The 15,708-nt window shown below is 45.2% G+C and overlaps 1 protein-coding gene across 2 annotated transcripts in view; it reads right to left on the bottom strand.

Moving 5' to 3' along the window:
• Positions 1–15,044, bottom strand: part of LOC121557984 (serine/threonine kinase 11 interacting protein) — a 36,791-nt gene extending 21,747 nt beyond the window's left edge. For both annotated transcript variants that reach the window (XM_041871429.2, XM_045222423.1), the window contains exons 1-20: positions 13,906–15,044; positions 13,500–13,567; positions 13,062–13,264; positions 12,779–12,853; positions 12,578–12,673; positions 12,386–12,493; positions 12,101–12,172; positions 11,806–11,935; positions 11,085–11,188; positions 10,900–10,989; positions 10,698–10,739; positions 10,368–10,544; positions 9,976–10,057; positions 9,394–9,861; positions 8,986–9,209; positions 8,156–8,266; positions 6,587–6,806; positions 2,596–2,780; positions 2,141–2,459; positions 1–30 (exon numbers count right to left, since the gene is read on the bottom strand). The exon at positions 1–30 is cut by the window's left edge and continues 80 nt beyond it. In XM_041871429.2, the coding sequence (XP_041727363.2) occupies positions 1–30; positions 2,141–2,459; positions 2,596–2,780; positions 6,587–6,806; positions 8,156–8,266; positions 8,986–9,209; positions 9,394–9,861; positions 9,976–10,057; positions 10,368–10,544; positions 10,698–10,739; positions 10,900–10,989; positions 11,085–11,188; positions 11,806–11,935; positions 12,101–12,172; positions 12,386–12,493; positions 12,578–12,673; positions 12,779–12,853; positions 13,062–13,264; positions 13,500–13,566 (2,803 nt within the window). In that variant the 5' untranslated portion in view covers position 13,567; positions 13,906–15,044. The remainder of the gene's footprint in view (positions 31–2,140; positions 2,460–2,595; positions 2,781–6,586; positions 6,807–8,155; positions 8,267–8,985; positions 9,210–9,393; positions 9,862–9,975; positions 10,058–10,367; positions 10,545–10,697; positions 10,740–10,899; positions 10,990–11,084; positions 11,189–11,805; positions 11,936–12,100; positions 12,173–12,385; positions 12,494–12,577; positions 12,674–12,778; positions 12,854–13,061; positions 13,265–13,499; positions 13,568–13,905) is intronic.
• Between the last annotated feature and the right edge of the window lie 664 nt (positions 15,045–15,708).

Here is a 15,708-nt window from a genome sequence, read left to right as displayed (position 1 = left end):
CATAGTCCTCTGAGAGAAGGTCCAACTGGCCTACAGACAGTCAGAATAGTGTTAGCGTAGCATTTATAACCAACACACAGGGAAACCAGTTAGCTTAGCATAACCAACACACAGTGACACCAGTTAGCTTAGCATAACCAACACACAGGGACACCAGTTAGCTTAGCATAACCAACACACAGGGACACCAGTTAGCTTAGCATAACCAACACACAAGGACAGCAGTTAGCTTAGCATAACCAACACAGACGCACAGTACTAGTTCAAAAACAGTACAGTTAGTATGCAACAGCTAACAGACCCAATAACATTTTGGCTGTGGTCTCCCTACTTTCACTTTTAAACAAATATATTTACCTTGGCAGATCACACTAAAACAGATAAAAGGGATGGGTCTCTTAATTGAACATATAGATTTTAACCCTCCCTCCCACTAAATCTAAACTGTCTATAAATGGTAGTTTATGGAGCATTATGCTGTCGCTGTGTAGTAAATCTAACTTGGCATAGGCCTACTGGTCCATTTAGTGCAAGGTGACACACATCAACACCAGAGACAATAGAGTCATTAGGCCAGTTTCCTGGCAGTTAGTTACTATCTGGCCATCATTCACTAGGCCTCTCTGATTCTGGTCCAATGCTACATAGATCACTGTGTGGAAGTGTGTTTATAGCTAAAGGAAGAGTATTAAAATGTTGCCTTTGCATTTGAGTCATTCCGCTCTGTTCATCTCAATATATGTTGGCAACAGATGAACCCGGTAAAGCCCCACGGGCCAAACCCTCCCCTAAACCGGACGACGCTGGGCCAATTGTGCGTTGCCCTATGAGCCTCCCGGTCACGACACAGCCTGGGATCGAACCCGGGTCTGTAGTGACTCCTCAAGCATTGCGATGCAGTGCCTTAGACCGCTGCGCCACTCGGGAGGCCCCCAACATTCCCTTTTTGATGTGTGATATTCAGATACATGTGTCCCAAATACATGGGAAATCAGATCAAAGAAGCTTTTAATCTACATGTAGTAATCTGGTGTTAGACTAAAGGACTTGTTCTACAAAAGAGATAGGTGTCTTCATCCTTTTTAAGTTACATCTCAATCCACTGCACACACACACACACACACACACGTGACGGGTGTACACACACACACACCCTACTTCCCTGCTCAAGTTGAACGAGCATGTTTCTTTTGAAACTCAGGCAGAGCTCTTAATTCACGGAGCAAATGAGTGGCCTTCTCCCACACAAAGAGGTTAGTGTAAAATGAACGTCAGCTCAGGGGCTGATGAAGTGCTTTGGGATGGGTCTCTGCAGTGGCGTGTGGTTTTAAAAGAAGGAGAAGGAATCCATGTTCTCAGTCTTTCAGCATCTCTGGCTGATAGAAGGGTCTATTATTCTGTGTATATACAGTATTTATACCCCCTCCAAGATCTTTCTTTCTTTCTTTCTCCCTCTCTCTGTGTCTCTCTCTCTCCCTCCCCTCTCTCTCCATTCTATTGTCTTCTCTGTGGAGGCTGAAGCATTCCTTCCTCTCCCATCAGTTCTAATAATAACTCCAATCTGTCTAACAGTAAGGTCTCCCATGGTTCAGTAAGACTCACAGACAGAGACACAAGGGGCCAGGTTGGGACACTGTCACCAACATCAAATAATCCCCTGTGGATTGTTGTGTTACACTCTTTCTTGCAAAACACAAATACGTATTTCCTCCTTGTCTCCTATCACTAGGGCCCTGTGTTTGGACTATCATGTCACATGACCTGGATTTTAACCTTTATTTGAAGCCTTTTCCAGAAATGTGAATTACACCAAAAATGAAAGCAATTGTCTGAGGATGGTGCTGGACCAATTGACATCAAAAGAAAAGGGGTACCATTTGATGAAAAAGCTTTAAATAAAGGTTCAAATCCAGGTCATCATCACTTCTAATCAAGGATCATATCCATTTTATGACTTAATCTGATGGCTGATAAAAAACCAAGGGACCCAATCAAACAATGTTATTTTGTTTATGCCTTCCCCCCCCCCCCATCATAATACCAATATGTTATATCTTAGCAATAAAATTGGTTATTGCAAAGTATTCAAATATATATTATGACTACAAAATGATGTCTATGCAGAGAAAGCAGGACCCACCTGGGCTGGCTTGTTCTGCATGCTGATCCTGGGGTCCAGGTGGGGTAGCACCAGCAGCATAGCTGTAGCTTCCTGCTATACTTCCTTTACTCTGGCCCTCTGTACTGTAGAAGCTGGCGGGCTGGGACAGGCTCTGGTCCCGGCTCTGGTCCGCCCAGGTCTCCCCCAAGGAGAAGGAGCTTCCCTTGGCTGAGAAGAAGGAGGAGGTGGGGTCCTCCATGGAGGTGGTGGTCTGGATAGTGTCCTGGGTTGAGGCCTTCATAGCAGGGCTGCCGTAGTGGCTGGCCCTGGCAGAGGAAGGGCCTTCCATGGTGGGGTCCTAAAAACAGAGGGAGATGTATTGACCCTATGGCGGGGCCTGAAAGCTGATTGATTGATTACCCTAGACTTTAAAAACATGTTCATCATACATCAACATATTTAAATAAATCTTAAAAGACATTAAAATCCCAAACCTTGTTGCCCGGGTGACTGGGTAGAGGTGTATCCCTGTGGTTGAAGGTAAAGTGTCGGTCAGTCCCATCTTGCCCTGGGGAACCATGGACGGGCGTATGGACGGGCGTACTGGTGGAGGGAGCTAATTGGCCAGCCAGCTGGACCACATGATCACTACCACACTCAGGACAGATGACAGTACTTCCTGAAGTAACAGAAAATAAATACATTTAGTGTCAAAAAAAGTGTTATACTTCAGTGTGAATTCATACGTATTGGTAAATTAATGTATTTTGTAATAGGTTTTTTACACAAAAGGCTTGTTTTAAAAGGCAAAATTCTGTCCATAATCTTTTATCTATCACTCTTTAAAACAGAGTTAATGACTAGGCACTTCAGCCTTTCCTTGGTGTAGATGTCATAGTCAGCATATGAAGGCATATGGCTAACTACACTCCAACTAGAAGGTACAACTGCCAAAAGCCATAGACATCTGTAGAACAAACTCTCCCTGAGCTCTGGGCATGTCAGAGCATGTTGTCATTTCAGCTCTGGGTTGTTGAGGACCGGGAGAGGAGGGCTAAGCTGATAGCCTGAAGCCATCTGTATCTGTCTCCGCTAATTATAGTGGTTAGTTAGTCGTCTGTGGGACAAACAGCCAAGCGTTAAAAGACAAATAGGACTGAAAAGCTCAATTTGGCCTGTTCAAATGTTTCTTTTCAGCGATTTTCTGGTCAATTAGTACTTGAGAAAGAGAGTTGATTAAAAGAGTTGATAGAAGAACCTCACAAGCACCTTCGACAAAGTTATGACAACCAATTTAGAAGGGAAAAATATGTTTGGTCGCTTGGACCATAGCCGTTATATCTGTTGCCATGGTAACTTCAAGAGGTTTTAGAACAACTCGTCATCGGAGCTCCGCCCACATCCGTGTGACGTCTGTCAAGGCATGATCCTGCACGCTCCCAGCAGAGCCCTGTCCTTAAGATCTCTATCAGAGGGATGGAGATGACTGAACATGAACAAAGTAAAGGAAACACCCACATAAAGTGTCTTAATAGGGCGTTGGGCCACCGCGATGCGCCAGAACAGCTTCAAAGCGCCTTGGCATAGATTCTACAACTGTCTGGAACTCTATTGGAGGAATGTGACACAATTCTTCCACGAGAAATGGCATAATTTGGTGTTTTATTGAAGGTGGTAGAGAACGCTGTCTCAGGCGCTGCTCCAGAATCTCCCATAAGTGTAGGCCTGGGCGATATGGCCTAAAAATCATATCTCAATTTTTTCAAACTTATGGGCTGATTTACCATATATAGCTCAATGTTTTTTTTTTTATAGATGTTCTCTAAATAAGCTTTTTGTACAATTAAAGGTCAAATACACTGCATTTCAAACAGTCCCTTTTTTCTGCAATAATCACTGATCTGGTGTCCAAGTCTGTCTATTAAAATGTCATTTTTGTTAAAATGTTTACCAGAACTATGCATTATGCACATTCACTAATAATGACTAACTTCTTGTAGCAGTCATTATAGAACTCAGGTCTCATACAGTAAGCAATCTCTCAAGCACAAGCCCACATGCTAATGAGTAGCCAGCTAGTCTTTACATTTGATGTTTAACCAACTTGGATCGATTTGCTAGACAACAAGGCAGAATAGTTTAATTGTTATGAACACACCCTTCTGTCCATCTCCAACTGTTTGATCAGCATGCTACCTGGTCCACTTTGTTCAGGTTGAAATCAAGTGGCCTATCTTATTTCTCAGAATGAGAACGAGTTGCCAATTCCTTGTGTAATTGTGCTTTATGCTTATTGCACATTTATAAAACAGACTAGAGAGCTAGTATAACGGTCTTTGGCTAAAATGCTGGTACCAAACTGAGCAAACAGCATTAATTTTCCAGAAACAATGTTCATTGATACTCCTGTTTTAGTAGGGTCTGCTCTGCACGCAATTTGAGGAGTTGACACAGGTTAACTTCTCCTCTATTACAGTAAAATAATGTCTCAATGTGTTTCGGTGTCCATATGACCGATTCTGTTGGACTAAACCTGCGTTTCTATGGGCTTATTTTGGACTTAAGCTTGTCGCCTGCCTTCCCGACTTTGGGACAACGACTCCCATTGTTAGGGCGGAGACATGAGCATCTCGTCATTATATACAGATCTCTGGTGTAAATAGGAAGGTGCACAGCACAGAGGAGCGAAGGAGACGAGACCAAAAACACATGAGAACAAGCAGACATAAACGCTCATAAAAACTAAAATAAAAACTGGATTCTTGCGACACAGGCATTTGGAATATCCTGCAAAAACATACATTTGAATTAATCAAATTAATTCAATATAAATCGCCCTACATAAGTGTTCGATTGGGTTGAGATTTGGTGACAGACACAGACACCCTTTAAAACCCCCTATGCTCCTTTGAGACACCTCTTTCAAAGTCACTGAGATCTCTTCTTCTAGCCATGGTAGCCAAAATAATGGGCAACTGGGCATTTTTATACATGACCCTAAGCATGATGGGATATTTTAATTGCTTAATTAACTCAGGAACCACACCTGTGTGGAAGCACCTGCTTTCAATATACTTTGTATCCCTCATTTACTTAAGTGTTTCCTTTATTTTGGCAGTTACCTGTATGTATGTATGTATGTATGTATGTATGCATGTATGCATGCATGATTGTATGTACACTACTGTTAAAAAGTTTGGGGTCACTTAGAAATGTCCTTGTTTTCGAAAGAAAAGCAATTTTTTGGTCCATTAAAATAACATCAAATTGATCAGAAATACAGGATGCTGACCTTCAGAGTTGCAAAGAAAAAGCCATATCTCAGACTGGCCAATAAAAAGAAAAGATTAAGATGGGCAAAAGAACACAGACACTATACTTTTTTTCTTTGCAACTCTGCCTAGAAGGTCAGCATCCCGGAGTCGCCTCTTCACTGTTGACGTTGAGACTGGTGTTTTGCGGGTACTATTTAATGAAGCTGCCAGTTGAGGACCTGTGTGGCGTCTGTTTCTCAAACTAGACACTAATGTATTTGTCCTCTTGCTCAGTTGTGCACCGGGGCCTCCCACTCCTCTTTCTATTCTGGTTAGAGCCAGTTTGCGCTGTTCTGTGAAGGGAGTAGTACAGCGTCGTACGAGATCTACAGTTTCTTGGCAATTTCTCGCATGGAATAGCCTTCATTTCTCAGAACAAGAATAGACTGAGTTCTTTGTTTCTGGCCATTTTGAGCCTGTAATCGAACCCACAATTGCTGATGCTCCAGATACTCAACTAGTCTCAAGAAGGCCAGTTTTATTGCTTCTTTAAATCAGCACAACAGTTTTTAGCTGTGCTAACATAACTGCAAAAGGGTTTTCTAATGATCAATTAGCCTTTTAAAATGATAAACTTGGATTAGCAAACACAACGTGCCATTGGAACACAGGACTGATGGTTGCTAATAATGGGCCTCTGTACGCCTATGTAGATATTCCATAAATAAATCAGCTGTTTCCAGCTACAATAGCCATTTACAACATTAACAATGTCTACACTGTATTTCTGATCAATTTGATGTTATTTTAATAGACAAGGACATTTCTAAGCGACCCCAAACTTTTGAACGGTAGTGTATATATGTATGTGTGTGTGTCTATGTGTTAGGTATGGGCATTTTAAATGATTTCAGCATTCAAATAATATCATGATATTTTTTTCGGATATCCAGATAGTCGAAATACATGTTTTTGAAACTTCAACGGAGACTTGCTCGCGCGACGAGAGAGAGCTGCGCTCTGCTTGTTTCAAGGGGAGGAGCGAGAGCGAATCAGGGGCCAGTGTGTGTGATGGTCTGTCTGTGTGGCACGGAGGGAAAGAGAAGAAAAAATGAATAATCTCCCAAGCAATCGAATACTGAAATCCGTTTGGATATTAGAATATTCGAATAACCGTGCCCATCCCTAGCATGCATGTACGTGTGCTCCTGTACGAGTGTGCCTCTCTCACCCACTCCATCTTCTCTGCACTCATTCTTCCCCTCCTCCTCATCCTGCTCTTCCAGTCCTGTCCATCCTCTCAATCTCCCTCCGTCCTCCTGCTCCTTCCCTCTCCGCTGTGTGAACTCTGACCCACAGCGTAGACACTGCAGGCGGACACAGCTGGGACGACCCTCCATGACCCGGCGCTCGTTCTCCTCCACCACCCGCGACAGGACCTCTGCCAGTGCCTAGCAACAACACAACACCCGCCGTATTTACAATCATGTATTTTCCCAGACATTCTTTGAAACTTTAAGAACAGTCCTTCTATTTTCTGATAGAACAGTTATGTTGTATGATGACTGGCTACTTCAAATTTGTATTGTACCCACATACAAGCCCAAACAAGAAAACAGAACATTCAGAATACAGAACATTCAGAAAACAGAACATTCAGAATACAGAACATTCAGAATACAGAACATTCCGAATACAGAACATTCCAATGGCTGCTTACGCAAAACACACAAACTACAAGAAAACGATAGATATCATTGGGCCTAATGAGCAAGACCAGAGCTGTTGGACTGATGGCAACATCAGTCCAACAGCCTGGTGGACATTTTGCAACTGTTTGGACTAATGATTACACCTCTGCTCTTTCTCTTCGCTAATGATGCAAGTGTGTGTTCAGTCTTCGGTCTGTTCCGTGTAGAACATCCTAGCCTATTCATTGATAATAGGCCCTGCTTTACTGAAGTTGCAAGCCAAGAAATTGTGAGATACAGCATTCCATTGAGAGATACAGCTTTTCATTGCCGATAGATAGGCCTAGTGCACGGTTCTGACTCCGTCTGCCTGGTGGCTGACCTGCCTATACTGATAGATAGGGCACGGTTCTGACTCCGTCTGCCTGGTGGCTGACCTGCCTATACTGATAGATAGGGCACGGTTCTGACTCCGTCTGCCTGGTGGCTGACCTGCCTATACTGTGCCCCTCCCCTCTCTCTCCGTCCCTCGCTAGCTCGCTATGAAATATGCAAGAGTTTGTGTTATAATAATAATAATAATATGCCATTTAGCAGACACTTTTATCCAAAGCGACTTACAGTCATGCGTGCATACATTTTTGTGTATGGGTGGTCCTGGGGATCGAACCCACTACCCTGGCTTACAAGCGCCGTGCTCCGCTGAGCTACGAAGTACGGCACAATCGTCTTCCGTTCCAAGTATTAATCTTAAGTCAATCTTGACACTCAGAAATGGGAGTCGACGCAGAGAGTCGACAGGCAAGTAGTCGAGGTACCAATTCTATTGGAGTCGACACTCTCCACCACTACGTCATCAACAGTTTGCATGTGACAGCAGCGTAGTCCTGTATGGTAATACTTTGAGAAGTTAAATGAGAAGGAAATACAAACTTTGCGAGGTGGAATTGAGGTACAGTAACGGTAGTACAGGTGCAATGCTTAACCATCTGAAAGGGACGTACCGTGATGAGACCCAAACCGTTGCTGGCAGCAGCGTAGCTGCATTGTGAATTCACGTGGAATTCATGTGGAGTTTTAATGGAAAACTTTATTTTTATGTCTGTTACCTGCAGTGCCTCCTGGGGGTCATCATCCAGCATTACATAGCGTCTCCTCCTCCTCTCTCTGCTGATGTAACGGAAGTGAAGCTCTACGGCAGGAAGAATCCGCTCCACCTCCTAGAGAGAGAAAGAGAGAGAGAGAACTATCTTTAGAACAAATATAAAACATATACTTCTTTCATTTCAGGCAACAACAAAAAAAAAATCCCCCCTTCCTCTCACCATGATTTCCCTCCACCTGCCCCACCATTCCTCCCCTCCCCTCCCTCTCTACATCATTCCCCTCTGCATCCTCCCTCCCTCCCCCACATACCTCCTCCCCTCCCTCTCTACATCATTCCCCTCTCCTCCCTCCCTCGCCCACCTTCCCTCCTCCCCTCCCTCTCTACATCATTCCCCTCTCCTCCCTCCCTCGCCCACCTTCCCTCCTCCCCTCCCTCTCTACATCATTCCCCTCTCCTCCCTCCCTCCCCCACATCTCCTCCCCCTCCCTCTCTACATCATTCCCCTCTCCTCCCTCCCTCCCCCACATCTCCTCCCCCTCCCTCTCTACATCATTCCCCTCTCCTCCCTCCCTCACATCTCCTCCCCTCCCTCTCTACATCATTCCCCTCTCCTCCCTCCCCCACCATCCCTCTCTACATCATTCCCTTCTCCTCCCTCCCTCCCCCCACATACCTCCTCCCCTCCCTCTCTACATCATTCCCCTCTCCTCCCTCCCTCCCCCCACATCCCTCCTCCCCTCCCTCTCTACATCATTCCCCTCTCCTCCCTCCCTCCCCCCACCATCCCTCCCCCTCTTTCCTTCCTTCCTCCCTCCCCCTCCCCCTCCTCACCCTCTCAGTCCAGGTGGCCTGGGACATGGTGAAACTCCCCAGACTGTCCAACTCTAGCCGGGCCTGCAACTGACCCCTGCTCATGTCCACCTCCAGGATGTGGCCTGGCTTGACCCTCAGGAACACTGGACACTTGGCCCTGCTCTTCCTCCTCAGCCCACCCTCCTCCTCCTCTTCTGATGATGATGATAGTACTCCCACAAGCAGGGGGTGACACAGGTCAACTAGAGACAGAAGACAGAGAGAGGTCAAAGGTTGGCTCAGCATTGCCCAATCAGTTCCTTTGGAACACCCCAGTCGTTGGTTGTATTCCAGCTCTTGCACAGCTGGTTGGACTAGTTGAGGGCTGGATCATTAGTTGGCTACTTGAAATCAGGTGTGCTACTGCTAGTTCTGAAGTGCTCCTACCTCCCAAGTCCTCCTCCTCTTCTTCTCTGGTGTCTGTGGGTGTCGCCGGTGACCCCTCTATCCCCTGACCCAGTCCCTGTCCCTCTGCCATAGTAGTCTCCAGGGTGGACTCTGTGTGCCCGAGGCTGTGGTCAGGCCACTGGAGGGTGGACTCGGTCTCCAGATCTGCATCCCAGTCTGAGGCCTCCTCCTTGGGCTCAGACGAGAGCAGTGGTGGGGGTAGAACCTCTGGGACTTCCAGCGCTGGAGATGGGGGCTCAAAGGTGGCGGGGCTGGCCTGGACAGGGCTGGGGTTGGGTGGGGAGGGGGTGCCACGGAGACCGTTAGTGAGGTGTTGAGGAGCTGGCTTGTCTAGGGTGGCAATTGGCGCCCCCTCTAGGTGATGTTGGTAGCGCAGCCAATCCTCGCCCAGTTGGTCCCTGAAACTGTCCATGCGTTCAATCTCCTTCTGGTGAGGGAGAACGATGTCTGAGGGGAGAGAGGAGGTTTCTTTAGACACACACACACACACACACACACACACTCACACAGACACACACTCACACAGACACACACTCACACAGACACACTGTAATAGTTTACCTTGTACAGAGGACTGTGGTCTGGGTTCATAGTCATAGTCACTGGGCTCTGAGATGCTAGCCCGTCTCACTCTCACCTTACTCTGAAACAACATAGACGGATATTATATAACACACACACACACACACACACGCCACACACAACATTCCAGAAACGTGTTCCTTCTTCTCTGCCTGTATTGATTTGTCAATTCCAAATGGACCCCTAGCCCCTTATCCCCATAGCCCCCTTACCCCGTAGTCACTTCTATAGATCTTGATCCTATCAGAGGGTTATTTCAAGCTATTAACATGTATTGCTTATACCTAGCCAGTATTTTAAGATGTACACAGCGAGGCTAGGGGGTGGGACAGAACCCCCCAGCCACTCAGTGAGGTGTGTAGCTGACTTACTTTGGTTTTCTTCTTGCGTTGTCGCGTCACTCCCACCTCACTGACCGACAGGCTGTCACTCAAATCCCCGCCCCCGCTGGACACTACTTCCTGGTTACCCCGCTCTGGAGCCCTGGTGACCAAGGGCGAGGCCTGGGACTGGAACTGGCCAATCAGCTGTCCCAGTTTGGGTAGCACCTGTGAAGGGGGGGCGGTCCCATGTTAGACTATCTGGTACAAAAGTGGTGAATCCCACGAATGGACTTGAAGTGCACATCAACAAGTGACCCAACAAGACTAGAGAAGTGTAGAGTATATGCCTGCTGACCCATACAGGACTGGCCTACTCACTGACAACTCTGAGGAGGAGAGAGGGCTGCTGTCCAGTCTGAGCTAGGGGGGAGAGAGGGGGAGAGACAATATTAAACTCAAAGAGAAGACAGAGAAATCATGAAAAAAAGACTGGGTCCAAATTCAGCTTTCCGCTTTTCTCCTCCTCCCTCCCTCCCTCCCTCCCTCCCTCCCTCCCTCCCTCCTCCTCTCACTCACTCACTCTGAGGTAGGCAGCCTTGGGGGAGAGGTGGCGGACAGTGCATGTTCTGTGGGTCTTCTGGAAGAACAGTGGGTTGCCCTCCAGATTCAGCTAAAAAAAGAGAGAGAGGCTACAGGTCAGTGGGTCTGGGATAACACAGAGGCTATGTCACACAGTAAACTCCTGAAACTCTCTCCCTCCCTCACCGTGTTGAGACTGTGCAGCATAGACAGAGGAGCCAGCTGGGAGTGATCCAGTAGTAGGTTGTAGGCCAAGTCCAGGTGCTGTAGGGATGACAACTGCTCCACTCCTGCATAGGATCACACACACACACACACACACACACACACACCACACAGTCTCAGGTGTCACCCAAGGTAAACCAGTAACCACCAAATCAGACATCTAGGTATCTCATACTGAGACAGAGACAGACAGTCAGCCAACCACACTGCACAATAGGGAGGGAGATGGGCAGATAGGCAGTACTGGCAAAGAAACTACACAGGCTTACCAAACAATAAGCATTGTAGAGTTGGAGTATGCCAGTATATTAATATATTCCTAGCTTCCTGTTTATCTATAGCCCCCAACTGTTTGTGGACACAAGGCGGTAAACAGATCCAAGGCTTTGATTGGCTGATATCCCTGTCTTGTCCAAGGCTTTGATTGGCTGAAGTCCCTCTCTGTTCCAATACTGAGAGGTCAGTTCAAGGGGTCGTGCATAACAGGTAGTCTTGAGGGAGTCTGCAGATGGAATACTATTGCTAACTATTTGGTATTGATGATTTTTGGCATACGTTTAGGGATAATATCAATATGGGAGAAAAAAAAGAAAAGAAAAAAAAATCAGTAGAGAAACCATCATACTATCATCCATTCTAGCATGACCAGATGGTGTCTATCAGAGGCGAGGTGTTACGGTACCGTTGATGGTCTCCAGCTCATTGTTTCTGAGGATGAGAGTGAGGAGCTTGGCTCTGGAGCTCAGGCCCAGCGTTGGTGCTCTCTGGAGGTTGTTATAGCCCAGGTTGAGGTGCTCTAGTTCACTCAGAGGCTGAGAGAGAGGGGAGAGAGGAGGAGAGAGACAGTAGATATGGAGATAGCCCAGTACAGTAAGTTACTGCCTCTCCCTGCTGTATGTCTCCAACTCTGAACCCTTCTCAACACACAGACACAAAACCTAGCCAGAAATAGAATATTGTAAGTCATGCCACCCTACCTTGAGAAAGTCAGCACACTCCTGGATTTTATTGTGACTAAGATCCAGAGACTTCAGAACATTCAGTAAACTCTAAAAAAGGCAGAGTGACTCACATTAAAACATGGCCAAAAAAAGTGATTAACATTATTATTAAAAACATGGCCAAAAAAAGCGACTCACATTAAAATCGACAAAAAAAGTGATTCACATTAAAAACATGACAAAAAAGTGATTCACATTCAAAACAAATGTCAGTCAGTGAATAAATAAACCAGTAAGCAGCAGCATGTGTGAGTGTCTTACCAGTGACTCATCCAGGCAGACTATAGTGTTGTAGCTGAAGTTGAGGGTGTGCAGCTCCAGCCAGGGCAGTGCAGAGCTGAGGTCTCCTCCACACAGAGACAGTAGCTCCTGTAACAATAACACTGGCTCAAACTCCAACACAAAGGGGTCTGTTATTGAGAAAGACAAAAATGTGATGTGTGTGTGTGTTACCTCCAGGGAGCTGAGGCTCTTGGAGCAGGTGAAGACCTCTAACTGAGAATAGACTCCCCTCAGGTCCTCCAGACAGTGAGGGGGGATACGCTTCAACTTGGAGACAGAAAAACAGGCCCAGAGTAAGCCATCAGACTCATCTATATTGATATTCATACTGTTTTGTTACAAAGGAGAAGCGGACACATTTTCATCCCATACCTCTAAGGACTTGAGAGACTTGAAAGGAAAGATCTTGACCACTGACTGAAGCCTCGACCCAGGTGGGTTGATGAGCTAGGAATGAAAAACCAAAGGCCAAAGAACATTATACAGAATGCTATAGCTCCACCTAGTGGCTCAATGAAATTCCCTCAGACGTCCACATAATTCACAGTTTTCCTTGGAACATTTTGTGTTTATGCAGTGCTGAGTAAGTTATGCATACATCTACCACAAAACTGTTTACAAATACAGCAGGACACACACACACACACAAACAGACCTTGAGGGAGACGGTCTTCTGCAGCACGTCGAACAGGAACTGGAGCTGCAGTAGGGAGGTGGTGTCAGCAGGGTGTGAGGGCAGAGCCAGGAAGCCATGTTGGTGAGTCCTGGAGAGGAGGTACTGCTCAAACAGACGACCTAGGTGCTGCAGAGAGTCTGACTGTAGAGTCAGGGTACTGCTGCCGTCCAGCACAGAGGCACCTGGAGAGAGAGGAGAGACAATGGTCACACACCACTTAAAACCAACAGTTACAATGCAATATAACATGTATTAAGCATGTAGCTACAGTATAGCTATGAGCCCCTAATAATTTCCAACAACCTCAAAAGGTCTGATCACAATTTAGGAGAGGGAACAGATTAGCAGGTCTGGGATAACACAGGGGCTATGTCTAGAATATGTTTTGGGAGACAGACGGTGGTGATGTTACTATACCATGATTCCGAAGCAGAGTGGCTAAGCTGTTGACAAGGGTGGATTGGCCACTGTGACATCCAGCCATCCTGCAGGTAAACAAAGCAGGATAAAATAGATGAGGAGACCGAGACAGATGATGCTGGGGAAATGTGACACATGCAGACAACCCAAACAATACCCCAAATTGTTAAAATAAAAATACGTTCTCAACTTACAGTATAGAGATGATGGAAGCTAACATGCAGGATACTAGTTAAATACCACCTAGCTAGTTATGTAGAGTAAATTGCAATGCAGGACCTGCAGTTGTTTGTGAACTTTAAACTGGGCTACTCACAAAGCCAACACGAATCTCTAGCTAGCTAGCTGTTGTAGCTTGTCTTGGATAGCATTCCACAGACTATTTCTTGAGACAGCAACATACCTTAGCTATCTTATGTGACAGTCAAGCAGTGGTCAACATCGACATTCCCTTCTGATTGCCAGCAATACGATAAAAGCATCAGTCAAATAACTTCAAGTGTACTCAGTGGTTGATGTTGACATCTTCACTTGGACTGATATCACGTGAGGAAGTTTCGAAAAAAATATACAGTGGCCCGGAGATACCAAATTTAAAAAAGACGAAACAGGCGTTTTCGTAACTTGTGCCAGTCAATATATATTGAAATATTATAGATTAGCAATACATCTCTAAACAATGAGTGTGCCTGTACAAAATATGATTCAAATGTCAGATTCAGTCTGATTTCTTGGCCATAGCCAACACTAGATGGCTCCCTACCCCAAGAAGCAGGATCAAATCATTGGGGATCAACTATATTTACTTTAAGGTTTATGACAGTGACAACGCATTGGGGCATTTCCAATTTGCTCATCTTTATCAAGTGCATTCTGAGAACACTCAGCACATCTTTCTGGTATGCTTTATCAACCTTTTATAATTTTCTGGATGTTATCTTTACAATGGAGTGGAAATTCAATGCACAGTTTTCAACACTGCAAGAGGTAGCTAGATGTAACTATGCAGCGCACACAAAGTAATATCGTTTAGCCTACTAAAGACTTTTATCAAATCTGTAATTGTGAGTAAGTAAGTAAAGTAAGCATTTTTATAAATAGGTTTACTACCAATACTTTTGGGGGGATACATTAAGTTTCCACCTTTTATACCAAATGTCCAAAACTAAGTGGTTTCTCTAATTAAGCCTGTACACATTCATGTCTTGTTGCTAGGTAACACACACACGTACACGCACACACAAGACAATCTTTTTCCATTCGGGACTGGGGATGTTTCCATGTAAGGATTTATGTACGGTAATTTGGTAAACATTTCCATCCACTGAGATGCTGAACGAGCAGCACTGCTCTGGCAGGAAAGGTTCTCTGCAGACCAGCATACACTGAAAGCATGTTGCGACTGTTTCAAATCCTCTGATCTTTGGGATTGCATTAAAATCAAGCAACATTATTTATGTTATGGAAAACATGGACCAACTAAACAATGTGGATTAGTTGGTTGCATTTTTATGGGGGAAATGTCTTCTAAAAAAATCTATAATTGTGTGACCTTGATTTTCCATTTCAGTTCTTCTGTTTGGGATTCTCAATGTCCGAACATATGGTTACATAAGTAAACAAAAACACAATGCTTAGGTTATGTTTAGATGTTTAGATGTCTTTGCATGTATGAATTGAAGGATTATGTTTATATGGGCCCATAGATCTGAGAATAAAAAGTTTTCCACAATCCCCACCATTTCTCTATTTATCCAATCAGTGACTCAGTCAAAGGAAAGTCAATTAAGTCTTATCAACACACTAAATAAACCATGTGCTCTTTCACTGTCCAAATCCTGCCCTCAAAATGGAAGAGCAATACTTGAACATGCCCCAACAAGCACAGGGAACCTAGCCTAGAACCTAGCCTGGAACCTAGCCTGGAACCTAGCCTGAAACCTAGCCTGGAACTTTGCCTGGAACCTAACCTAGTCCCACATCTGTTTGGGCTATTTTTTGGCGTGACATTGACCAAAAGAGTTGGCAAGACAGCACAAACAGATCTGGGACCAGGCTACAGGAATCCTCCTCCTTTGTGGCCTTTTGCACAAGTCAGAGCCTTACAGCACAGTAGGCTACATGTAAATACAATATGGTTGTAAAATGATTCCTCTTTTGGCTCATAATTGGCAGAGAACGGAGGGATGATTCGGGATCGGGACAT

This window comes from Coregonus clupeaformis, chromosome 9 (genome assembly GCF_020615455.1).
Source record: "Coregonus clupeaformis isolate EN_2021a chromosome 9, ASM2061545v1, whole genome shotgun sequence".
NCBI lineage: Eukaryota > Metazoa > Chordata > Actinopteri > Salmoniformes > Salmonidae > Coregonus > Coregonus clupeaformis.
Note: the sequence above shows the minus strand (reverse complement) of the source record. Positions and strands in the feature narration are given on the sequence as shown.